This window comes from Cervus canadensis, chromosome 10 (genome assembly GCF_019320065.1).
Source record: "Cervus canadensis isolate Bull #8, Minnesota chromosome 10, ASM1932006v1, whole genome shotgun sequence".
In the NCBI taxonomy this organism is placed as follows: Eukaryota; Metazoa; Chordata; class Mammalia; order Artiodactyla; family Cervidae; genus Cervus; species Cervus canadensis.
The window spans coordinates 74,310,466-74,329,177 of NC_057395.1; the positions used below are offsets into that span (position 1 = coordinate 74,310,466).

The window sequence follows — 18,712 nt, forward strand, 5'->3', positions numbered from 1 at the left end:
GTCACTCAAATTACCCCAGTCAAAAGGACGCCCTAACATCACACGGATATGGAGGCCCCCAGGCTTAAGTGTGCATGGATTAGCACAGCCACTGCAACACGCCTTAAGAGGAAAGAAGGTCAAAGATGGGCAGAAACTCCAATGTCATCCATAGGGGACGGACGCACTGTCATAAAGTGAAATAGGGAAGGAAGCACGTCTTTATGTACTGGCGTGGGGCAAAATCCAAATGAATAAAGGCCAGAAATAGAACCTGAGTGAAAGAAATAGAAGCTGTGTGGGCTCTGGGTTTGCAAAGGCCTGGAGGAACACCCAGGAAAATCAGCCAGCACGGAACTCCTCTTTGAATGCTTTCTGATCCCGGTCACGTATTTAACTATTTAAGGTATTTTTAAATGGCCATGGGGAGAAAGGGATGATCACAACAAGATTTATGGGGCTCCCAGTACATGCCAGGGACCACGTCTGCAGGCCTACCCCCCGGCTCGCAGGAGGAATTCAGAACATCTCCGACACCCCCACCACCCTCTCCCTACCCCGGCACTAATGAGGAGCTGCTCTTAAGGGGCTCAGGTGTCTGAAACAGTGCAAAACTGGTTCTCAACCCGTTCCCCTCAGGGGACACTTGGCAATGTCTGGAGACATTTCTGGCTGTCACAACCAGGCAAAGAGAGGGGGTTGCTACTGGGCTCTGAGTCCAGGGGTGATGCTCAACACCCCCACAATGCTCAGGTCAGCTCCCACCCCAGTGAATGATCAGGAATAGGACATGTCACTAGCACCCGATGTTGAGAAAAACCCTGGCGGTAAAGAAACTTCCAGGGAGCCGCCCGGCAGGTCTAATTTTGTGTCAATACACCACCCACGAAGGTTTCTGCAGCCATTAAGAAGGAAAATGATGCCTTATGTTTCACCTGGCGGCCCTGACTTCAGATTTCAAAGAGAAGAAAACAATGGGATCAGTCAGTCAACAAATAGTCACTGAGAAACTCCTAGACATCTGGGCTCCCTGAGAAACCACCCAGGGAAGGGCCCTGCCCCGCCGGGAGGACAGCCAGAGACAAACAGTGCTAACAGCTCCCTTCCGAGGGCCACGTATCACCTGTTCTTGACACAAGTGTGGACTGACTGACTCCCCACTGCAGCTCTAGGAGGCGGAGGGGCCAGAGACCCCCGTTTTACTGATGAGGAAACTGAGGCCCAGAGAAAAGCAAGCCCATGAGGAAGTGACTAGTAAATAATGGATACAGAATACATTCCACCTAGAAATACTCAATGAGAAACTGATTACAGATGGACAAAAGGCTGAGCAGGACAAATACCGGGGATTTGTGAATAACACAATGGGGAGAGAATATAACCAGGAAAGGATCTCTGCTCTTTCTTTCTCAAACTTGCCTTGTGTGATTCACAGCTGATACTTATTATTAAGAAGCTACTTTACAAATCCTCCTCCAAATCCCATGAGGTAAGGATGGGTTTTTGTTTGGGATTTCTGCTGTGGTCCTTGGCCCTACCATATGGCATTTGGAACTTCCCCGACCAGGGATCAAACCTGTGTCCTGCAGTTAAAGCACAAAATCTTAAACCAACGGACCACCAGGGAAGTCCAACAATGATGTTTTTGTACCCATTTCATCAGTGAGAGGTGAAATCACTTGTGCCCCAAGGCTTGCAGGTCAAAGCAGCAGGCTGGAGCTCCATCACAGCTAGGTCCCACTCCAAAGACACCACCCCCTACCCCAAATCAGTCAGCTGACTTTTCTGAGGTCCAGGGTGCCACCTTGTAATTCTCCATCACTTAAGGGCATGTTTACCAGGGGGGTTTCCCTGGTAGCTCAGCTGGTTAAAGAATCCGCCTGCAATGCAGGAGACCCCAGTTCAATTTCTGGGTCAGAAAGATCCCCTGGAGAAGGGAATGGTTACCCACTCCAGTATTCTGGCCTGGAGAATTCCATGGACTGCAGAGTCCATAGGATCACAAAGAGTCAGACACAACTGAGCGACTTTCGCACACAAGGGCATGTTTGGTGCCAGCCAACGTCAATACAATGCTGTTGTTCAACACGTGGACTTTGGAGCCACACCACCAGATCTAAATCCGAGCCCTGTCACCGAGTCCTTCGGCAAGTGACTTAACCTCTGTGCCTAGTCAACCCAGCTGTCAACTGTTAAGACTCTTCCTTCAAGGGCTGTTAGGAATAAAAGAGGTGCTGTGTGCACAGCGAACAGGTCATCAAACACCACCAGTTATTACTGGTAGGTAGCCTCGGTGCCAGGGCAAAGACATGAACCCAGAAAACTCAAACCAGTTTCCCCCAATCATTTTGCCTCCTCACCTTGATTTGCCCCCCAATGAGCCCTTCCTAGCCTGATTCTGAAAAGGGTTCACTGATGGGAAATACAGACTTTCACAGTAAGTCCTCCCAGGCTGGCACAAGTTCAACCAAGCCAGCTTCAAATCCCCTCAGGGATCAGGATTTCCTCCCAGATCAAAGAAGCAGCCCCCGTTGGTGGCCCACAGACCCAGCCCTGCTGTGACCTTCCACTTTAGGATTCCTCCCTACTCAAGTGAGACTCAGGAAGCCTGGGAGAGCGCCGGCCTCAGAATCCTAGTAATCTGCAACATGCGTGAAGAATGCTGGACCTGGCAGGGTCAGGATGGAGGCATGGAAGTGCCTACGTGGTGTCTGGCACACAGCAAGTGTTCTGCAGAGAGCTGTTCCTCCCCTGCCCACCCTCCTCCTGCCTGTTCCTGTTTAGCCCGCCCTTCACAGCGGCCACCATCTTGATCCCAGCCCTGGGACTATTCACTTGCCCTTGCCAGCAGCCTTCTTCAAACCTAAATGCAATAAACCGTCCCCTATTTAAAACCCACTGCCAAGGGGCTTACTGCAGCCAGCATCTTATCAGGACTCACCACGCCTTCAGGGATCTGGCCCTGCCCATCTTTTATCCACCTTTCACTCAACCCTAACCACAAACAGCTTCTTTTGTGGCTCAGCTGGTAAAAAGAATCGGCCTGCAATGCGGGAGACCTGGGTTCGATCCCTGGGTTGGGAGGATCCCCTGGAGAAGGGAAAGGCTACCCCACTCCAGAATTCTGGCCTGGAGGGTCGCAAAGAGTCGGACACAACCAAGCGACTTTCACTTTTAACCACAAGCAGTCCCAAAGGAGCCAGTCTCATTTGTCCCGGCTGAGTCTTCCACCTGGCGTGTTCTATGCCCAATCTTCCCAGAGTTGGCAACGTCTACTTTTGGCTTCAGTAGTCACATCACCTCCCCAGAGAAGCCGGCCCTTACCATCCCAGTCTCCGTCACTTATTCTATTATCTTAAAGGAGTTCCCGCCCCCCCCACCCTGCCCCTTCATTGAGGTCATCTCCAGCTGGAAATTATCAAAAACATTCTCTTTTTTACTGATTTGCTAGCTTATTGTGTCTCCTCCAGAACGTGAACTCGATCTCAGTTTTTCTGTCTTTCTTTGCTGTAGCTCAATGCCTGACACCCAATGTGGCCTAGAGGCAGTCCCCAAACACACTGGACCAGCTAAATGAAGTGTGATCACAGCAAACTCCAGTTTTTCTTCCCAGGTCTAAGCATTTGTCCTGGGAAACCAAGACGGCCAGAGGGTCTTGGTGAAGTGAACAGGGGAAGATTACACAAGAGGGAGCCTGGCCATTCCAGGGACTGAAAGAAACTGAAGGAGGAAATTCCCTTTCCAACAGGTTCTCGGCTATTCTCACTTCCGGCCTAAAGAGCCCATTTTCCCCAAAGGAGGAGATTAAGTGAGGATTTATATCTTGAACATGATGGGGCCTTGCAGCTAAACGCAATTACAGAGAAACCAAAGGCAGAAAACTCAGATGGCTTTTCTCTGGCCACGCATTTCCTAACTCCCTCCATTCTTCTTGGGGAGAGCTATTGTTTCAGAAAGATTTAGTGTTAGAAAAGAGGAATGACTTTCTCCAAGGAAAACACACTCCCAGCTGGGAGACTCCCCACTGTGATGACTGTTTTCACCACACCTCTTAGCCCAGATTCTCGGCCCTTTTTCTTATCAGACCCTTTTAAGGCCGCATTCTCTTTTCCACGCCTCCCTGAAGGCCTGGACTATCCTGCGTGGCCCTGCAGGACGAAAACGGGGGCCCATCGCGTGGGCACTCATCCATGGGAAGCCAGCAAGATGGGCTCGGCCTCAAAAAGGGGAGAGTAAAAAATGACTTCTCAAGTTCACCTTCCCTCCATCCCACTCAACAGACATGCGACAAGAGAAATTAAATCTGCTCTCTTCTGTCTCCATCTTTGTTCCCCTGGGCTTCTCAGACAAAAGCATTTTCACCGGCTTGAGGGGAGTCTCGATTTGAAAGATATTTGTCAAGTGACTCTCAGCAACTAACTAATATATCTGGTCTCAACCCAAGAAATAGCAGCCTGGTTTGAAAGAGGGTCCCCATGTTCCTGTGCAGGTATGGGCAGTTACTACAGGCGGGTTAGGGAAAAGGCAAAACCAGGTCAGTCTTACTAGGAAGAGGGCCCATGACAGCTGATGAGATGAGCCAGTGATCTAGAAGAGAAGCAACAGCCAGAAAATCATCTAAGGAAACTGACAGCCCTGGCCTGGGTAGGAGATGGCCCCACGGAAGGATTCCAGACTGCATCCAGTCCACCCCTCACAGCAGCGTGATTCTTTAGTTATTGATATTTAAAAATTGGGAAAAACTGATCTAGAAATCCAGATGACTAGCTCCTCTTTAAAAAAGAAAATTAAGATCCAGCCACAAAAAGTCCCCATTTCCACATGGTATGATCCTCCAGGCTGTTTCCCCTACCCTTAGGATGGAACATGAAATTCCCCATTTGCCAAGGTTTCCATCATTCTTAACTGTCAAGATAATTAATCGTAACCTTGAAAATCCCTTCAAGGCAGAGTAGAGCAGAGAAGGGCAAAGCAGGTAAACAGTAGGATAAGAGATAAAGGATGCTTTTCGAAAATGACCAAGATCTAGACAATGCAAGCCCAACACAGTATACCTTTTGTTTATATTTTTCTAAGAGGGAGACAAAGGACAGATGAAAACATATCAAACTGTCAACTAGGTTACCTGGCGGAGGATTTCTGAGCTTTTTCTTTGTATACTTCAGCCTGCTGCCAGAAGAGGCACTGACTTTATCACTTGTAAAGAAAATTCAGGGACTTGCCTGGAAGTGCAGTGGTTAAGACTCCACATCTCCACTACAGTAGGTGTGGGTTCATCCCTGATCTAGGAATTAATATCCCACATGCTCCAAGGTGTGCTCAAAAAAAAAGAAAGAAAACCCAGGGCTTCCCCGGTAGTTCAGTGGTAAAGAATCCGCCTGCCAATGTGGGAGACACGGGCTTAATCCCTGCTCTGGGATAATCCCAGAAGCCACGGAAGAGCTAAGCCCGTGCACAACTATTAAGTCTGTGCTATACAGCCTGGGAGCTGCAACTACTGAAGTCTGTGCGTCCTAGAGCCTGTGCTTTGCAACAAGAGAAGCCAACACACCACGAAAGAGTAGCCCCTGCTCTCTGCAGCCAGAGAAAAGCCCGTGCAGCAACAAAGACCCAGCACAGTCAAAGTAAATAAAATTACTTTTTTAAAAAAAGCAAAGAAAATCCAATCAACCATTTCCTTCCCTTACTTAACTTTCTGTTTCTTAGAAGACAGTCTTCATTCAAAAAGCACTTATTGAGCAGCTACTACAAATCACTGGTTCAGTCACTAACTCAGTCACTAACTCTTGCAACCCCACGGACTGTAGCCCGCCAGGCTCGTCTGTCCATGGGATTCTCCAGGCAAGAATACTGGAGTGGGTTGCCATTCCCTTCTCCAGGGGATCTTCCCGACCCAGGAATTAAACCCAGGTCTCCTGCATTGCAGGCAGATTCTTTACCAACTGAGCTACGAGAGAAGCCAGTACTAGAAATCATTAGCCCCATATTAAAGAGGTAAGAAGACCTGGTCCCTGTTATCAGTTCAAGAGGAGATGCAAAGGGAAAAGAATTCAACAACAGAGGCTGAAGGCTGGGAAGAGGGTGGCCCAGCACATCCTGGATTCTTTTCCCCCAGCTAGTGCACCAAGATGCCAAAAAGCCTGGCAGAAAGGCAGTTCAGAGGAGCCTGGATAACAAATAACAATTGAGAAGATGGGAAGATAGCTGTGTTCTTTCTTTGCTGATCTTTTCAAAAAACAGCAAGCCCAGGAGAATCTAATCAAGTGAAATTTAAGACACTGATAGAATTGACTATTTTTTGAGCATGTTCTATGCTGAGCCAATCCGTAGCTAGGTTTTCCACCTACTACATCTAGCACGACGTATTCATGTATTGAGAGCTGTAATGCAGTGCCGTCCACCAGAACTTTCTATAGTGATGGCAACATTCCATATCTGTGCTGTCTACATATCTGGACAGCCTCTAGCCACGTGTGGCTACTGGGCACTTGCAATATGACTCGTCCAACTGAAGAAGGAATTTTTATTTCAATTAGTATAAACTGAAACAGCCACAGAGTAGCTACCTAATCAGAGGAGCCTAGCTTTAGAAGCTCAATATACAACAGGCAAGGGAGGAAGTTCAGCAGGCAAGCGGGACCCTTCAGAATCCTCCACCCATGCCTAAGGGAAGAATCCGGTAGTAGCCTTCAAAGCATAATGATTCGGGGCCTAGAAATGTTTCTGGACTTGCCACCTCCAGCCTAGGTTGGAAATTTCTCAAACCTTCAGGATGTGTGAGAATGTCTGATCAGAGCGGATTACCATCCTGTCCTTCTCCTGGCCAATTTAGGAGACTTTCCAGGGTGATTTCTTTTTTTTTCCACCATGCTTGCAGCTTGCAGGATCTTAGTTCCCTGACCTGGGATCGAACTTGTACCCTAGGCAGTGAAAGCATGAAGTCCTAACCACTAGACAGACCACTAGGGAATTTCCCCAGGGTACATCCGACTTTGGAAGCTAAAGGAGGAGGTATATCTCCACTGTCAGAGGTATAAATGAAGGTTCCGCAAGAGGGGAGCCTGGGTCCCCGAGGACGTGGAGAAAACAGGTCCTTGGGGAGAGCAGCCTGGAAGGATGGACAAAGGTATGACCCGGCGAGGAACAGGAGGAAGCCAGCAGTCACATCACAGAACCAACACTGAGGTTGGGCAGGCTGAATAGGAGGGGCAGGTTCTGCGGGGACACTGACCAGAGCCCTGGAGAGGACAGATGGAGCAGGGCCTTGAATCTCGACTTAGGACTGGGGTCATCTTCAGGAGCCACCAGCAACCCAAAGCAGGCAAGCAAGACAATCACACTTGTGTTTGGAAAAGGGCCGATTACAAGTGGGCTTAATACCTGGGGAAGGAAAGAAATCAGAGGGAAGGGGGCCATTTCAAAGAGCCCTGTATCCCTGGGGGGAAAGACAGACAAGCCACCGATCGTTTCGGAGAGAGCAGAAATTTGAGCTTAGGTAATTATTTCCAGGCGCGGAAGATGCTGGAAACAAAGCCATCCACTCTAGCTGAAAGGCTGCTTTTACTTCCTTCTCCAGGAGAAAAGTTCTATCCACCTGGTAGACAAAGTAAAGTCATTCACTCATTCATTCAAAAGATATATTTATTGTGCTCCAACTGGAACAGGAACAAGTGGTGGTAAAACGGGCATTGGGGAAATGAGATGCACAAAAACAAAAGGCAGGACCCACCCCCACCTGGAGCCAGAGCATCCAGGGAAGGTAGGATGTTAGGAGAAAAAAGAGAGGGGAGGACCTTCCTTCAGAGGATCTGAAAAGATCAGTGTGGCTGGAGTAGAGAGAAAGGGGCACATGGAGGCAGGAGGCTGGAAAAGAGGGCAAGGCTCACACATAAGGATTTTAGGATTTTGCTCTTCATCCTAAAACCAAGAAGCGAGCCCTTAAGACTTTAAAGCAGGAGATGGTAGCTGAAAGAGAGGTTCCTTTTAGAAGGATCAGGAGGGTAGGGCAGATAAGAGATGGGAGCCCAATTAAAAGACTACTACAGGGACTTTCCTGGTGGTCCAGTGGCTAAGACGCCCCCACTTCCAATGCAGGAGGTACAGGCTTGGGGGAACTAAGATTCCACATGCTGCTGGGTGAAGCCAAAAAAAAAAAAAATCTATTACAGTTCACTGGTGATAACCTGAAGAAGAGTGATATGTACAATATATTATTGTAAGGAAGCAAAAAAAAGGCAAACGGATAGAAGAATCGAGGCTCAGTCCCACATCCCTGGCCTAGCCAACTGCCAGAGTCCTGGCTTATTCACCATGGTGCAGAAGCAGGTGTTCTGTTGGGGGAGCAGGAGGGAAGGTAAACAGTGAAGTCAGTTTGGGACATGTTGAGTTCAAGACGCCCATGAGCAACAGGTCGGCAGTCAGGTAGGTAGCTAGCCCTCTGCGTCATAACTCAAGAGACATCTAGGCTGGAAGTAAGATATTCGTGAGTCATAAAGCCACAGATGTGGGCGAGATCACCCAGGAAAAGAACATGCTGGGCAAGATGAGGAACCAAGCTTTCAGCGACGCCAACACTTAGCGGTGGGGAGAAGAGGAGCCGGGGAAATCAGAGGAAAAGCACAAGAAGAGGCAGGTTCCAGGAGAAGAATGATCAGCAGTGTCCACTGCCTCCTCTAGATCAGGACACGAAGCGCTGACAACCACCCACTGGAGTCTACAGGAAGCCCGGCGGGAACTGGTAACATGGAGCGTCTGGGTGGATGCCACCACGGAGCTGGCAGAACAAAGCAGGAAGTAAGGAAACCAAGACCTAAGTACTGACGCTCCTTTTACCAAATTTGGCTGTGGAGAGGCCAGAAAAAGGAGAAACACTAACAGGAGAGATGCAGGGTCAAGAGAGGAAATGTGGAAGAGACCTGCGCGTGTTCAAAAATCTGTACATTCCTCAAAAGGCGAAACACAGAGCTACCCTATAACCACAGAGCTACCATAACCACACTCCGAGGTCTACATCTGAGAGAAATGAAAACATACATCCACGTAAAAACTTGCCCATGAATGTTTATGGCACCGTTCTTCATGACAGCCAAAAAAAGGAAACAACTCAACTCTGTCAACAGATAAATGGATAAATAAAACAAAATGTGACAATGGAATAACACAATGGAACATTATTCAGTCATAAAAAGGAATCAAGGAGTGGTATGAGGGGACTTCCCTGGTGATCCAGTGGTTGAGAGTCCACGTACCCAATACAAGGGGCTAGGGTGCAATCCCTGGGTCAGGGAACTAGATCCCACATGCTGCAACTAAGAAGTTCACATGCCACAAAGTTGCTTGCCACAACTAAGACTCAGCACAGCCTTAAAATAAACAAATAATTTTTTTTTAAAGTGGTATGTGCTACAATATGAACAAGCATAAGAACATTAATATACAAGTAAGAAGTCAGACATGAATGTTCACATACTAAACGATCCATCTATATGAAATGATCCAGATAAGCAAATCCAGAGAGGAAGAAAGCAGGTTAGTGGTTACCAGGGGCTGGGATAAATGGGTGATAAATGGGGAGTTACTGCTAACGGGTCAGGGATTTTTTACTGGGGTGATGAAAATGTTCCAAAATAAGACTGTGGTGATTCACCGAACAAAGCTTCCCTGGTAGCTCAGCGGTAAAAGAATTCACCTGCCAATGCAGGAAATGAGGGTCTGATCCCTGAGTCGGGAAGGTCCCCGGGAGAAGGAAATGGCGATGCACTCCAGTACTCCTGCCTGGGAAATCCCATGAACAGAGGAGCCTGGCGGGCCACAGTCCATTGGGTTGCAGAAGAGCTGGACACGACTGAAGGACTAAACAAGATGATCACTGAACAATTCTGTGACTGGATTAAAAAAACCTGTTGCTGGGAATTCCCTGGTGATCCAGTGGTTAGGACACTGTGTTTTCACTGTGTTTTCAGCACCAAAGGCACTGGTTCGATCCCTGGTCAGAGAACTAAGATCCCACATGCTGCGCAAATCGGCCAAACATAGTAATAATAATTTAAAAATAAAAACCACGTTACTGTTCCCTTTGAAACGCTCGATCTCTGGGTTCCAGGAAAGCTGAAGGTAGGACAGAATTGGGGGGGGGGCAGTAGTGAGTGCCGGGGGGCCTATAACACTGCACTCACCCCCACTCACCCGGACTCTGAGATGTGGGCTTGACAAGCTTGCTCCCCTCAAGTTAATCGTCAAGGGGCCTCCACCAATGGAGCAAAGTGAAATAACTACTCTTTGAAACTTTCAAGCAAAAAAAAAAAAAAAGTGCTAGGATCTCTAAAAGGCCTCAGACCTAGAATGTTAACTCTAGAGGCACTGGGAGGAGAAAAAGGAGAGATGGTTCTTTTGAAACTAAGGTTGAAAATGGTCCATTGTAGATCACAGTCTTCGGAACAACAGCAGTCATATAAACATGTAACGTAGGTCAGGCTTCAAAAACGGGGCAAATGCAAGGTTTTCCACGAGTGAACCACGAAGATAAATTGCACAGAAGGTGCTGACAGGATTCCATGAACAGATTGCACCGAGGCTCTGCGGGCCAAGAGAAGGTAGAAGGTTTCTCATTCAGAAAGCCATATCCGACATTCTCAAGAGTTGCAGGATATTTTAGACCTTGTTGGGAGAGGAACAATCTGGTAGGTTATCTAACTCGCAAATCAATTCCTTCCACCGCACAGTACATGGATGGCACTTCTCGGGCTGGAGGAAACGTGAAAGAGCCAAAATTGAGTTAAAAATACTGATGCTCATTTTTGAAAAGAAATATTCTCAGCACTTCAGCCTCGCACTGTGATTTAAAGGGTGTTTACGGTTATATTTTCTTAAAGTTTCCTTGGGGAAAAAAAAAGAATGATACAAGGTCTCTATCTGAGAGCCGTCCTCATAAACAGTCCCTTTGTGAAACAAGCTTAATTTACATACAACAGTGAGAACGAGGATCCTGTACTAATTAAGGTCTGGGGCTGGTTAGCAAATTGCTGTAATTGTATATTCTCCAGCTTCCTGTCTTGGAAAACATATTCATACCGAGGCAAATCTCAGCAAGAATGATACTGTTCAAGACTTTAATATCTTGGGCTTCCGTTGCATCTGTGCATGGTTTCCAAGTGGCTCGTTCCCTTGTGCGGGTGACATTACACAGACATTTTAAAAAAATGGTTTCAGCTTTGGCAGCCTGGCATCCGCACACCACAATCATTACTGCAAAATGCACACATAGCAGGATCAAGATGCAGGCAGCCCAAACAGGGGAGCCTTTGTACAGGGAGCCGTGAGCTCCCAGAGTCCATCATTTTTCAGACTTTAAGTCCCTGTCCTTGGAGGAGCTTATTCTGACTCCTACGTCACATGGCTAAAATCCTGCAATGAACTGTGCTGGGTCCAGTCTCCTGCAGAGAGTGCAAACCCACAACTCTCCCACCACTTGTGACCCGGAGACGTGTTCTGTTGGGTTCATGCATGGTCTTTCAGAAACTGGGCTACACGGATCACAATTCTAAATCAGGCATTTTTACAGGAGGCGGGCGGGGAGGGGAATAAAATCCCAGCTGGTGACATCAAATGAGACATATTCCTGTTCCTGCTTTGTTCAACGATTAGATGGAGGCACCCTACCCCTTTAGAACAGACAGTCTCCCACCCACTAAAGGCCTTGAAACCCTGGATAACCTGCTGGCCCCTATGGACATCTCACCCAGGATCCTGGGGGCAGAGCTCATGACTAAGTACAAAGGTTTAAGATCAATGATAAAACCTAACCTCTCTTCTCTACTCCTCCACTTCATTAATCCCTCTGAGCTTCAGTTTCCTGAACTATAAAATGGGAATAACAACACACGTGTAACACGGCATTATTAAGAGAATCAAACGAAGTAATTTACATCTAATACTTGACACCTAGTAAGTACTCAGGAAAACAGCAGCTAGGCAAACACACTTGGCACCTCGACAGTTCTTCCGAGTTTTGCTCTAGCATCTTTCAGCAGATCATTACCCCCGGACACAAATGTCAACCTGACATCTTGAAAGTGCGAAAGCTTTGTCTCCTGAGAACTAAAACGCTCCAGTAAATGCCAGGGCTGGCATTATGGCAATGACTGGCTTGGGAATTATTCAGTTAATAAGTGAGTATGTGTCAGGGGGAAGAGGGTGCACAAATTGAGTTAGAGAATCTGAAAGGTTGTACAAACTAGACATAGGAACAGAATGAAAGGATTCTAAGCCAATTACTGTTAGGGTTCCTAAGTTTCTCCAGGACAGTTCAGGGTCTCCTCTCCACCCACAAGGAGGGCATGATGCTGCCAGTTTCCCAAGATGCCCAATGGTCCTCACCCTCTTTGAGGAATAATCTCTGCCCCAGTGAGGGCAACCCAGGGGGGTCCAAGTATCTAGTACTGGCCCTTCCTCGGCCAAAGGAAAAAATATGACACCAGGTAAGGACTCTCCCTGGAGACTCTGACCTATTGATCTGAAGAGACTGTCCATTTAGCTTCACTCCCCAGAGCAGCCCTGGGCCTCCAGCCACTCCATCAAGCCCATGAGGCCACTGACCACCTTCCAGTCCATCCCTTCCCTGCTCCAATGAACCCAAGCTGGCTTCCGCTGCTCACGACAAGAGAACCCCGATCTGACGGTATAGGGTAGGGGCTGAAGCGTGAATTTCCCAAACCATAAGAAAAGCAGGCTAGAGGAACAAGTGTGTGTTCACGGAGCCCACAGCCTCACAATGTGGATTTCAAATCATAGGGACTAAGAGAGAGAAGGCTTACCTCCTGCCTTTGCAAGCGGGTCACATTTGGACCAGGATAACTTTAGCTCTCAGGGTCCCAGCAACCCAGTATCATGACTCCAGGCCTTTCTTTGTGTATGCGGTTTCCTCACCTAACCCCAGAGGCTCTATCAGAAGGCTTCTCGAGACATAGAACCAGCCAGTCCTCTGGCCATCCGATCACCCTGGAGGCTGGGAGCTCAGCTCCACACAAGGAAAGCCATCCAAGGCAGTCCCTGGGGAGAGGAGAAGGCCTCCCTCAAAACCAGGTACCCCTTCCCCTCCCAATTCCCCACCAGAACAGGGCTCCAAAGGTCCTGAGAAAATCAGTCCAAATGTCTCAGAGGACAGGATGCCTGTCCTGAACATACCCACCGGGCTGACCTATACAATTCTCTTTTTCAACTGAAGTACAAATTTTTATTGATTTATGTTATATTAAATTCAAGTATATAGCATTTCAATTCAGTATTTTTACAGATTATACCCCATTATGACAAACTGACTGTCATTCCCTGTGCTATGTGCATATCCTTATTGTTAATCTATTTCATATATAGTGGTCTGTAGCTCTTAATCCCATACCCCTACGTTGCCCATGTATATATTCCACATATAAGTGATATCATACAGTACTTGTCTTTGATTTACCTTGCTAAGCCAAATATTGTCTAGGTCCATCCATGTTGCTGCAATTTCATTCTTTTTTAAAATGAAATTTCATTCTTTTTTATAGCAGAGTAATATTCGATTGTATATATACATCTTCTTTATCCCTTCTTCTGTTGATGGACACTTGAGTTGCTTCCATAGCTCAGCTATTGTAAATAGTGCTGCTACAAACATCAGGGCGCATGTGTCTTTTCAAATTACAACACACAACCAGGAGTGGAACTGCTGTAACACAGTAGTTCTATTTTTAGTTTCTTTGAGAAATCACCATACTATTTTCCATAGTGGCTGCACCAATTTACCATCCCACCAATAATGCAGCAAGGGTTTCCTTTTCCCCACACCCTCGCCAATTCTCATCATTTGTACACGCTTTGATGACGGCCATTCCGAAAGGTATGAGGTGATCTCTTATTGTTAAAGTTTTGATTTGCATCTCTCTGATATTTGCCACGCTGAGCATCTTCCCGCATGCCCAAAGGTCATCTGTGTGTTTTCTTTGGGAAAACGTCTATTCAGGTCTTCAGCCCACTTGTTGATTGAGTTGTTTGTTTTCTGATATTGGGCTTTATAAACTGTTTATATATTTTGGATTATACAATTCTTCATTAACCACCTCCATGCCCTCTTCCTGGAGACTGGAAGCAGGGAAAGAAGAACTTGCTGAGTAAGGCTTCTACCTGATAGGCTTATCAACACAAGTGTATCCTTCCTCAGCTGATTCTAATCATGGTTAACACATCCATGCACTAGCCATGTCCCTGGCACTGTTCTGGGTGCTCTGCGCATGTGAGCAAATTTAATCTCCACCATAACCCTCTGTTCTTATCACCCCCCATGCACAAGGGGAAACTGAGCCATAAAGAAGAGCCCAGCGAGGCAGAGGGCAGCCAGAATGCAAGCTCAGGGAGTCCGACTCTAGAAGCCCGGTTTTCCTAAACCTCCGGGCCATCCTGCCTCTCAAACGGAAGGGAAAGGCTGACAGTGGTGGTGTGGGCCCTGGAGAGAGAAGGGGCCTACGACATAGCATAGGAGACCATCAACAAAGAAATAAATAAAAGTGTAATATCGTGGACAAGGGCTATGAAGAGCTTCTGAAATGCCATGAATGTTCAACTATCTTGATCTGGGCCATGGTTCCACAAGTGTACACACATGTTAAAGTGCACGAGGCTGAATGCTGAACATAAGATTTTAAATGGGGGATTCCCTGGTGGTCCAGGGGCTAGGACTCCACGCTTCCAATGAAGGGAGCCTGGGTTCAATCCCTGGTCAGAGAACTAGACCCCACATGCTGCAGCTAAGAGTTCACGTGCCCTGCAACTAAAGATCCTACATGCTACAACTAAGATCTGGTAGAGCCAAATAAACAAAAAAATTTTTTAACGATTTTAAATGTAACAGAAAGTGGTAAGGGATGGCAAATGGTAGGAGCCACTTCTCACTGTGAGAGTGGGAGACCAGAGATAAGTAAGGACAGAAAGCCAGAAGGATCCAGGTGGCAATGGATCAGAATCAGAGACAACTGTAGGAACTCAATTTAACACAGATACAGATAGAAATACTTATAGACGTGCCCACATGTAGGTTCCCACACACATATGTGTTTCTTCACTCTGCCAGCTGAAAAGACCTAGAAGCAAAGACACCTCAGTAGCAATGAGCACAACCAGCACCCAGATCTTGGTTTCTAAAGCCCTTCTCCAATAACAAACAGGGCCTTAGGGAAATGGCTAATTCTAGGCAGAAGATACATACAAGGTGAGCCTATGTGGTGGTGGTGGTTCAGTCGCTAAGTCGTGTGTGACTCTTTGAGACCCCATGGTCCACCAGGCTCCTCTGTCCATGGGATTTCCCAGTCGAGGATACTGGAGTCGGTGGCCAATTCCTTCTCCAAGGGATCTTCCCGACCCAGGGATTGAACCTGCGGCTCCTGAACTGCAGGCAGCGTCCTACTGTACGCTGAGCCGCTAAGGAAGACCCAGACAAGCCTAAAGCATCCTAGAAACGCCGAGAGCACTTCTGCAGCGGCAGAAAGTAAAACAGTATTCAATCAATTAACTGATCAACCAACAATGATGTCAAAGAGACACAGGAGCCAGCTGAAAGTGCTGGCCAAAGCTGGAACAATCTGAGCAACAGAATAAGTAAGTAGTACTGAACTATAACCCAGTGTATGAAACAGTTTAGTCCCTGCTGATATAAATAAATGGCTGAACAAATACATGAGAAAAACAAGACAAATCTCCCATACAGAAGAACACAAAATACTTTATGTAGATATTCTGGCCTTCGGGAGATGGGGCGTGTCTCCCCACTCTTAAATGTGGGCTGGGCACTGTGACTTCCTTCCAAAAAGGAAGGGGAAAAACCTGACAAACATCCCCTTGGCCAAGTGACCAAGGTCAACATCACCAGTGATGAATTATATTCACAATACATACCCTTGATATAATGTGATGAAAACAGCATTTTAAAGCCTTCCTCTCAGAATCACATAATTCCAGTCTACTCCAGTCCAACCACGAGAAAAAATATTATCCCCAAATGAGGATCATCCTACAAAATACCGCCAAACTAGCAAAGCCATCAAAAACAAGGAAGATCTAACAAACTGTCACAGCCAAGAGGATTCTAAGGAGACACATTAGTTCAATGTCATGTGGGATCCTGGGTGGGGTCTTGGAACAGAAAAGGGATCTCAGTGGGAAAAACTAAGGAAATTTGAATGAAGCAATTCATTGCTTAGTAGGGAAAAACTAAGGAAATCTGAAAGAAGCACACCAATTCGTTAATTGTGACATATGGACCAGACCAATATATGGTATTAATAACAGAGGGGAAACAGTGCGTGTAACTATGTGTGTGTGCATGGGGGCAGGAGGTGATATGGGAACACTGCTTATCAAGAAACCTAAAAACTGCTCTAAAATGAGGTTTATTTTGAAAACATATCAGAAAACGATGGAATGGCTCCGTGGACTGGGTGGCCACCGAAGGCCTCCCTGAGGAGACAATGTCTGAGATGGCTCTGAGATGAGAACTAGGCAGCAGGACCCAGGGGGGCATGCTCCCAGCAAAGGGCCCCCAGAAGAAGACGGAGCAGGGAGGAAGAGCGGGGAGCTCCAGTGAGGTCAGATGCACAGAGTCCTGAAGGGCTCAGGCCAGGCAGGTCGGTCCCAGTGACTTCAGACTGGAGCCTGAGGGCGCTGGAAGGGCAGTGGAGGGACTCAACAAGAGCAGACGGATCTGATGGAACGTATTTTTCCAAGACCACCCTGGCTGCTGTCAGGAGAAGATGGGGCCAGGCAGATTAAGCAAGAAGGACGGTGATGATCCCAGAATGGTCACACCTCGGGCAGCCCAGACATAGGATGAAGGGCCAGGAACGTCCAGGGGTCTGCAAGAAGATGAGCAGTGGGGTCTCCACACGCACAGGGACGGGCCTGAGCAGGCTGATAGTCCCCAGTTTGGACCCTTTTGGAGAACGACTGGGTTCCAGGCCCTTCTGGGCCCTGAGTGCTAGAGAAGGAAGCACCTCCTTGGAGTCACGCCTCGATTTGGTCTGATCCCATCCTACACTTAGGACCTGGGAGACATTACCACTCGGAGCCTCAGTTTCCTCATCTGTAAAATGGTAAGAGAAGACTCCCACACCTTCCCAGGGTAAGAAAAGACTCCTGGAACCTCCAAGCACAGCCTGCATAAACGCCCCCAGCAAGTGTTATCTTTACAAGAGAAGCCCAAGGTGGAAGGACTCTTGGAATCTAACCCAACAACCCATTTTACAGATAAGAAAACTGAGCAGCAGAGCCAGAAAAGTGTCTAAGTGATCCACAGGGCAAGGACGAAGAGCCCGGCCTCCAGCTCCCATTCTCTTGAGTTTCTTCTCCAGTCAGTTTTGACCACAACAGGGGAGCAGCGACCTGCTTCCCCATCAGCAGTTGTCTCCAGACACCTTTTGTTCAGAGTCCCCTGCAGCTCTGCTGCTGGTCTAGCCAGAGCTGGGTGGGGGCTGTGGTGAAGGGCAGCAGGCCTTAGACTGGGCCTTGTCTCCCTCCCAACATCCTCTTCCCGCTCCCCAGGCACTGCCCACCCACCCGGGCAGCCTGGCCCGCCCACCTAAAGCCACCCCTCCTCTTTGAACCAGGCCCAGACCCCGTCAGGCTGGCCAGACCCAACAACAGCCACCACGAGCTGACCCTCATCATTGCCCAGAATGACAGGCTGTCTTATAAAAATCCTCAAAAAGCTCTGCTGTCCCAAATGCCTTCATGGAACCACATTTTGTGAAGCTCTTGAGCTGGAGAGGAGTCTTTCTGGCCGAGTCCGTACTCATCCTCTGTCTAGCCCTTCCCGCCACCCCCAGCACAGGGACCCAGTGACATGTCGAATGTGTAACAACATCACGAAACAACCACTTAGTTTGGAGACGAGCATTTTCATCAGCCTTCTAAAAGCACCCGAAGGCAATGTGGGTAAGTGCTTCCTTACTGGGAAACCTCGTAAAATCTCACACAGACCAAACGAAAAGTTATCAATACCACAATTAGGAGATCTTTGAGGTGCTCTACCACAGGATTGAACAGAAGCGCACACCCATGTTTTCTCTGACTTGCAAAATTCTAACACTGGCCCCAGCATTCCAGGAGGTCCTAACATTTTCCTTTACTCACTAACCAAGACCACAGTTTTCCAGGAAGTGGATCACCTTCGTTCCACCTTCACGATTCCAAAGAGACCTTTTATTAAAATCGGAAACCAAGAAGCAGCTAGAGATGCCCGTTGCTTCTAGAACATGCTTTATTTAAATTTACTCCCAAAAGTCACCCTGCAGAGAGCTAGCCAGCCATCCTCAGTCATGACACACACCACGTAAAATTGACTGTCGGGACAATTCCCAACAGGTCAGAACACCTACCCAGACATGCAAGGAAAAGAAAATCAGGAGGAGATTTCTCTATAAATGAGGTTCATCCATCAAAGGCGCCAACCTCTCAAAATGGGAGGAGTGTTGCAACCTCGGCTCATAAGCCACACTTGACTGCACTACAACAAGAAAAAGGAATTCCAATTTCCTCCTCTGCTCTGGAATAGATAATACAAGGTTTTTACTTACCTTTGGAGCGGGTAGAAATATCCATGCCCTCTACCACCTCCTGTTCTGTTTTTATTTCCTCTTCAGCCAAGCTGAAACAGAGCAAATTATGTTCACGTTTTAGGTAGACTGAGAACTTGCCCCATGGGGGC

At 47.6% G+C, this 18,712-nt stretch overlaps 1 protein-coding gene across 9 annotated transcripts in view; it reads right to left on the minus strand.

The window, feature by feature from the left end:
- ZMYND8 (zinc finger MYND-type containing 8) overlaps positions 1-18,712 on the minus strand; it is a 116,230-nt gene that overhangs the window by 87,703 nt on the left and 9,815 nt on the right. For 8 of the 9 annotated variants that reach the window (XM_043480636.1, XM_043480634.1, XM_043480635.1 and 5 more), the window contains one exon: positions 18,582-18,652. In XM_043480636.1, the coding sequence (XP_043336571.1) occupies positions 18,582-18,652 (71 nt within the window). Of the gene's footprint in view, positions 1-18,581; positions 18,655-18,712 lie in introns of those variants that run through there. The other variant, XM_043480633.1, reaches the window with a different exon arrangement.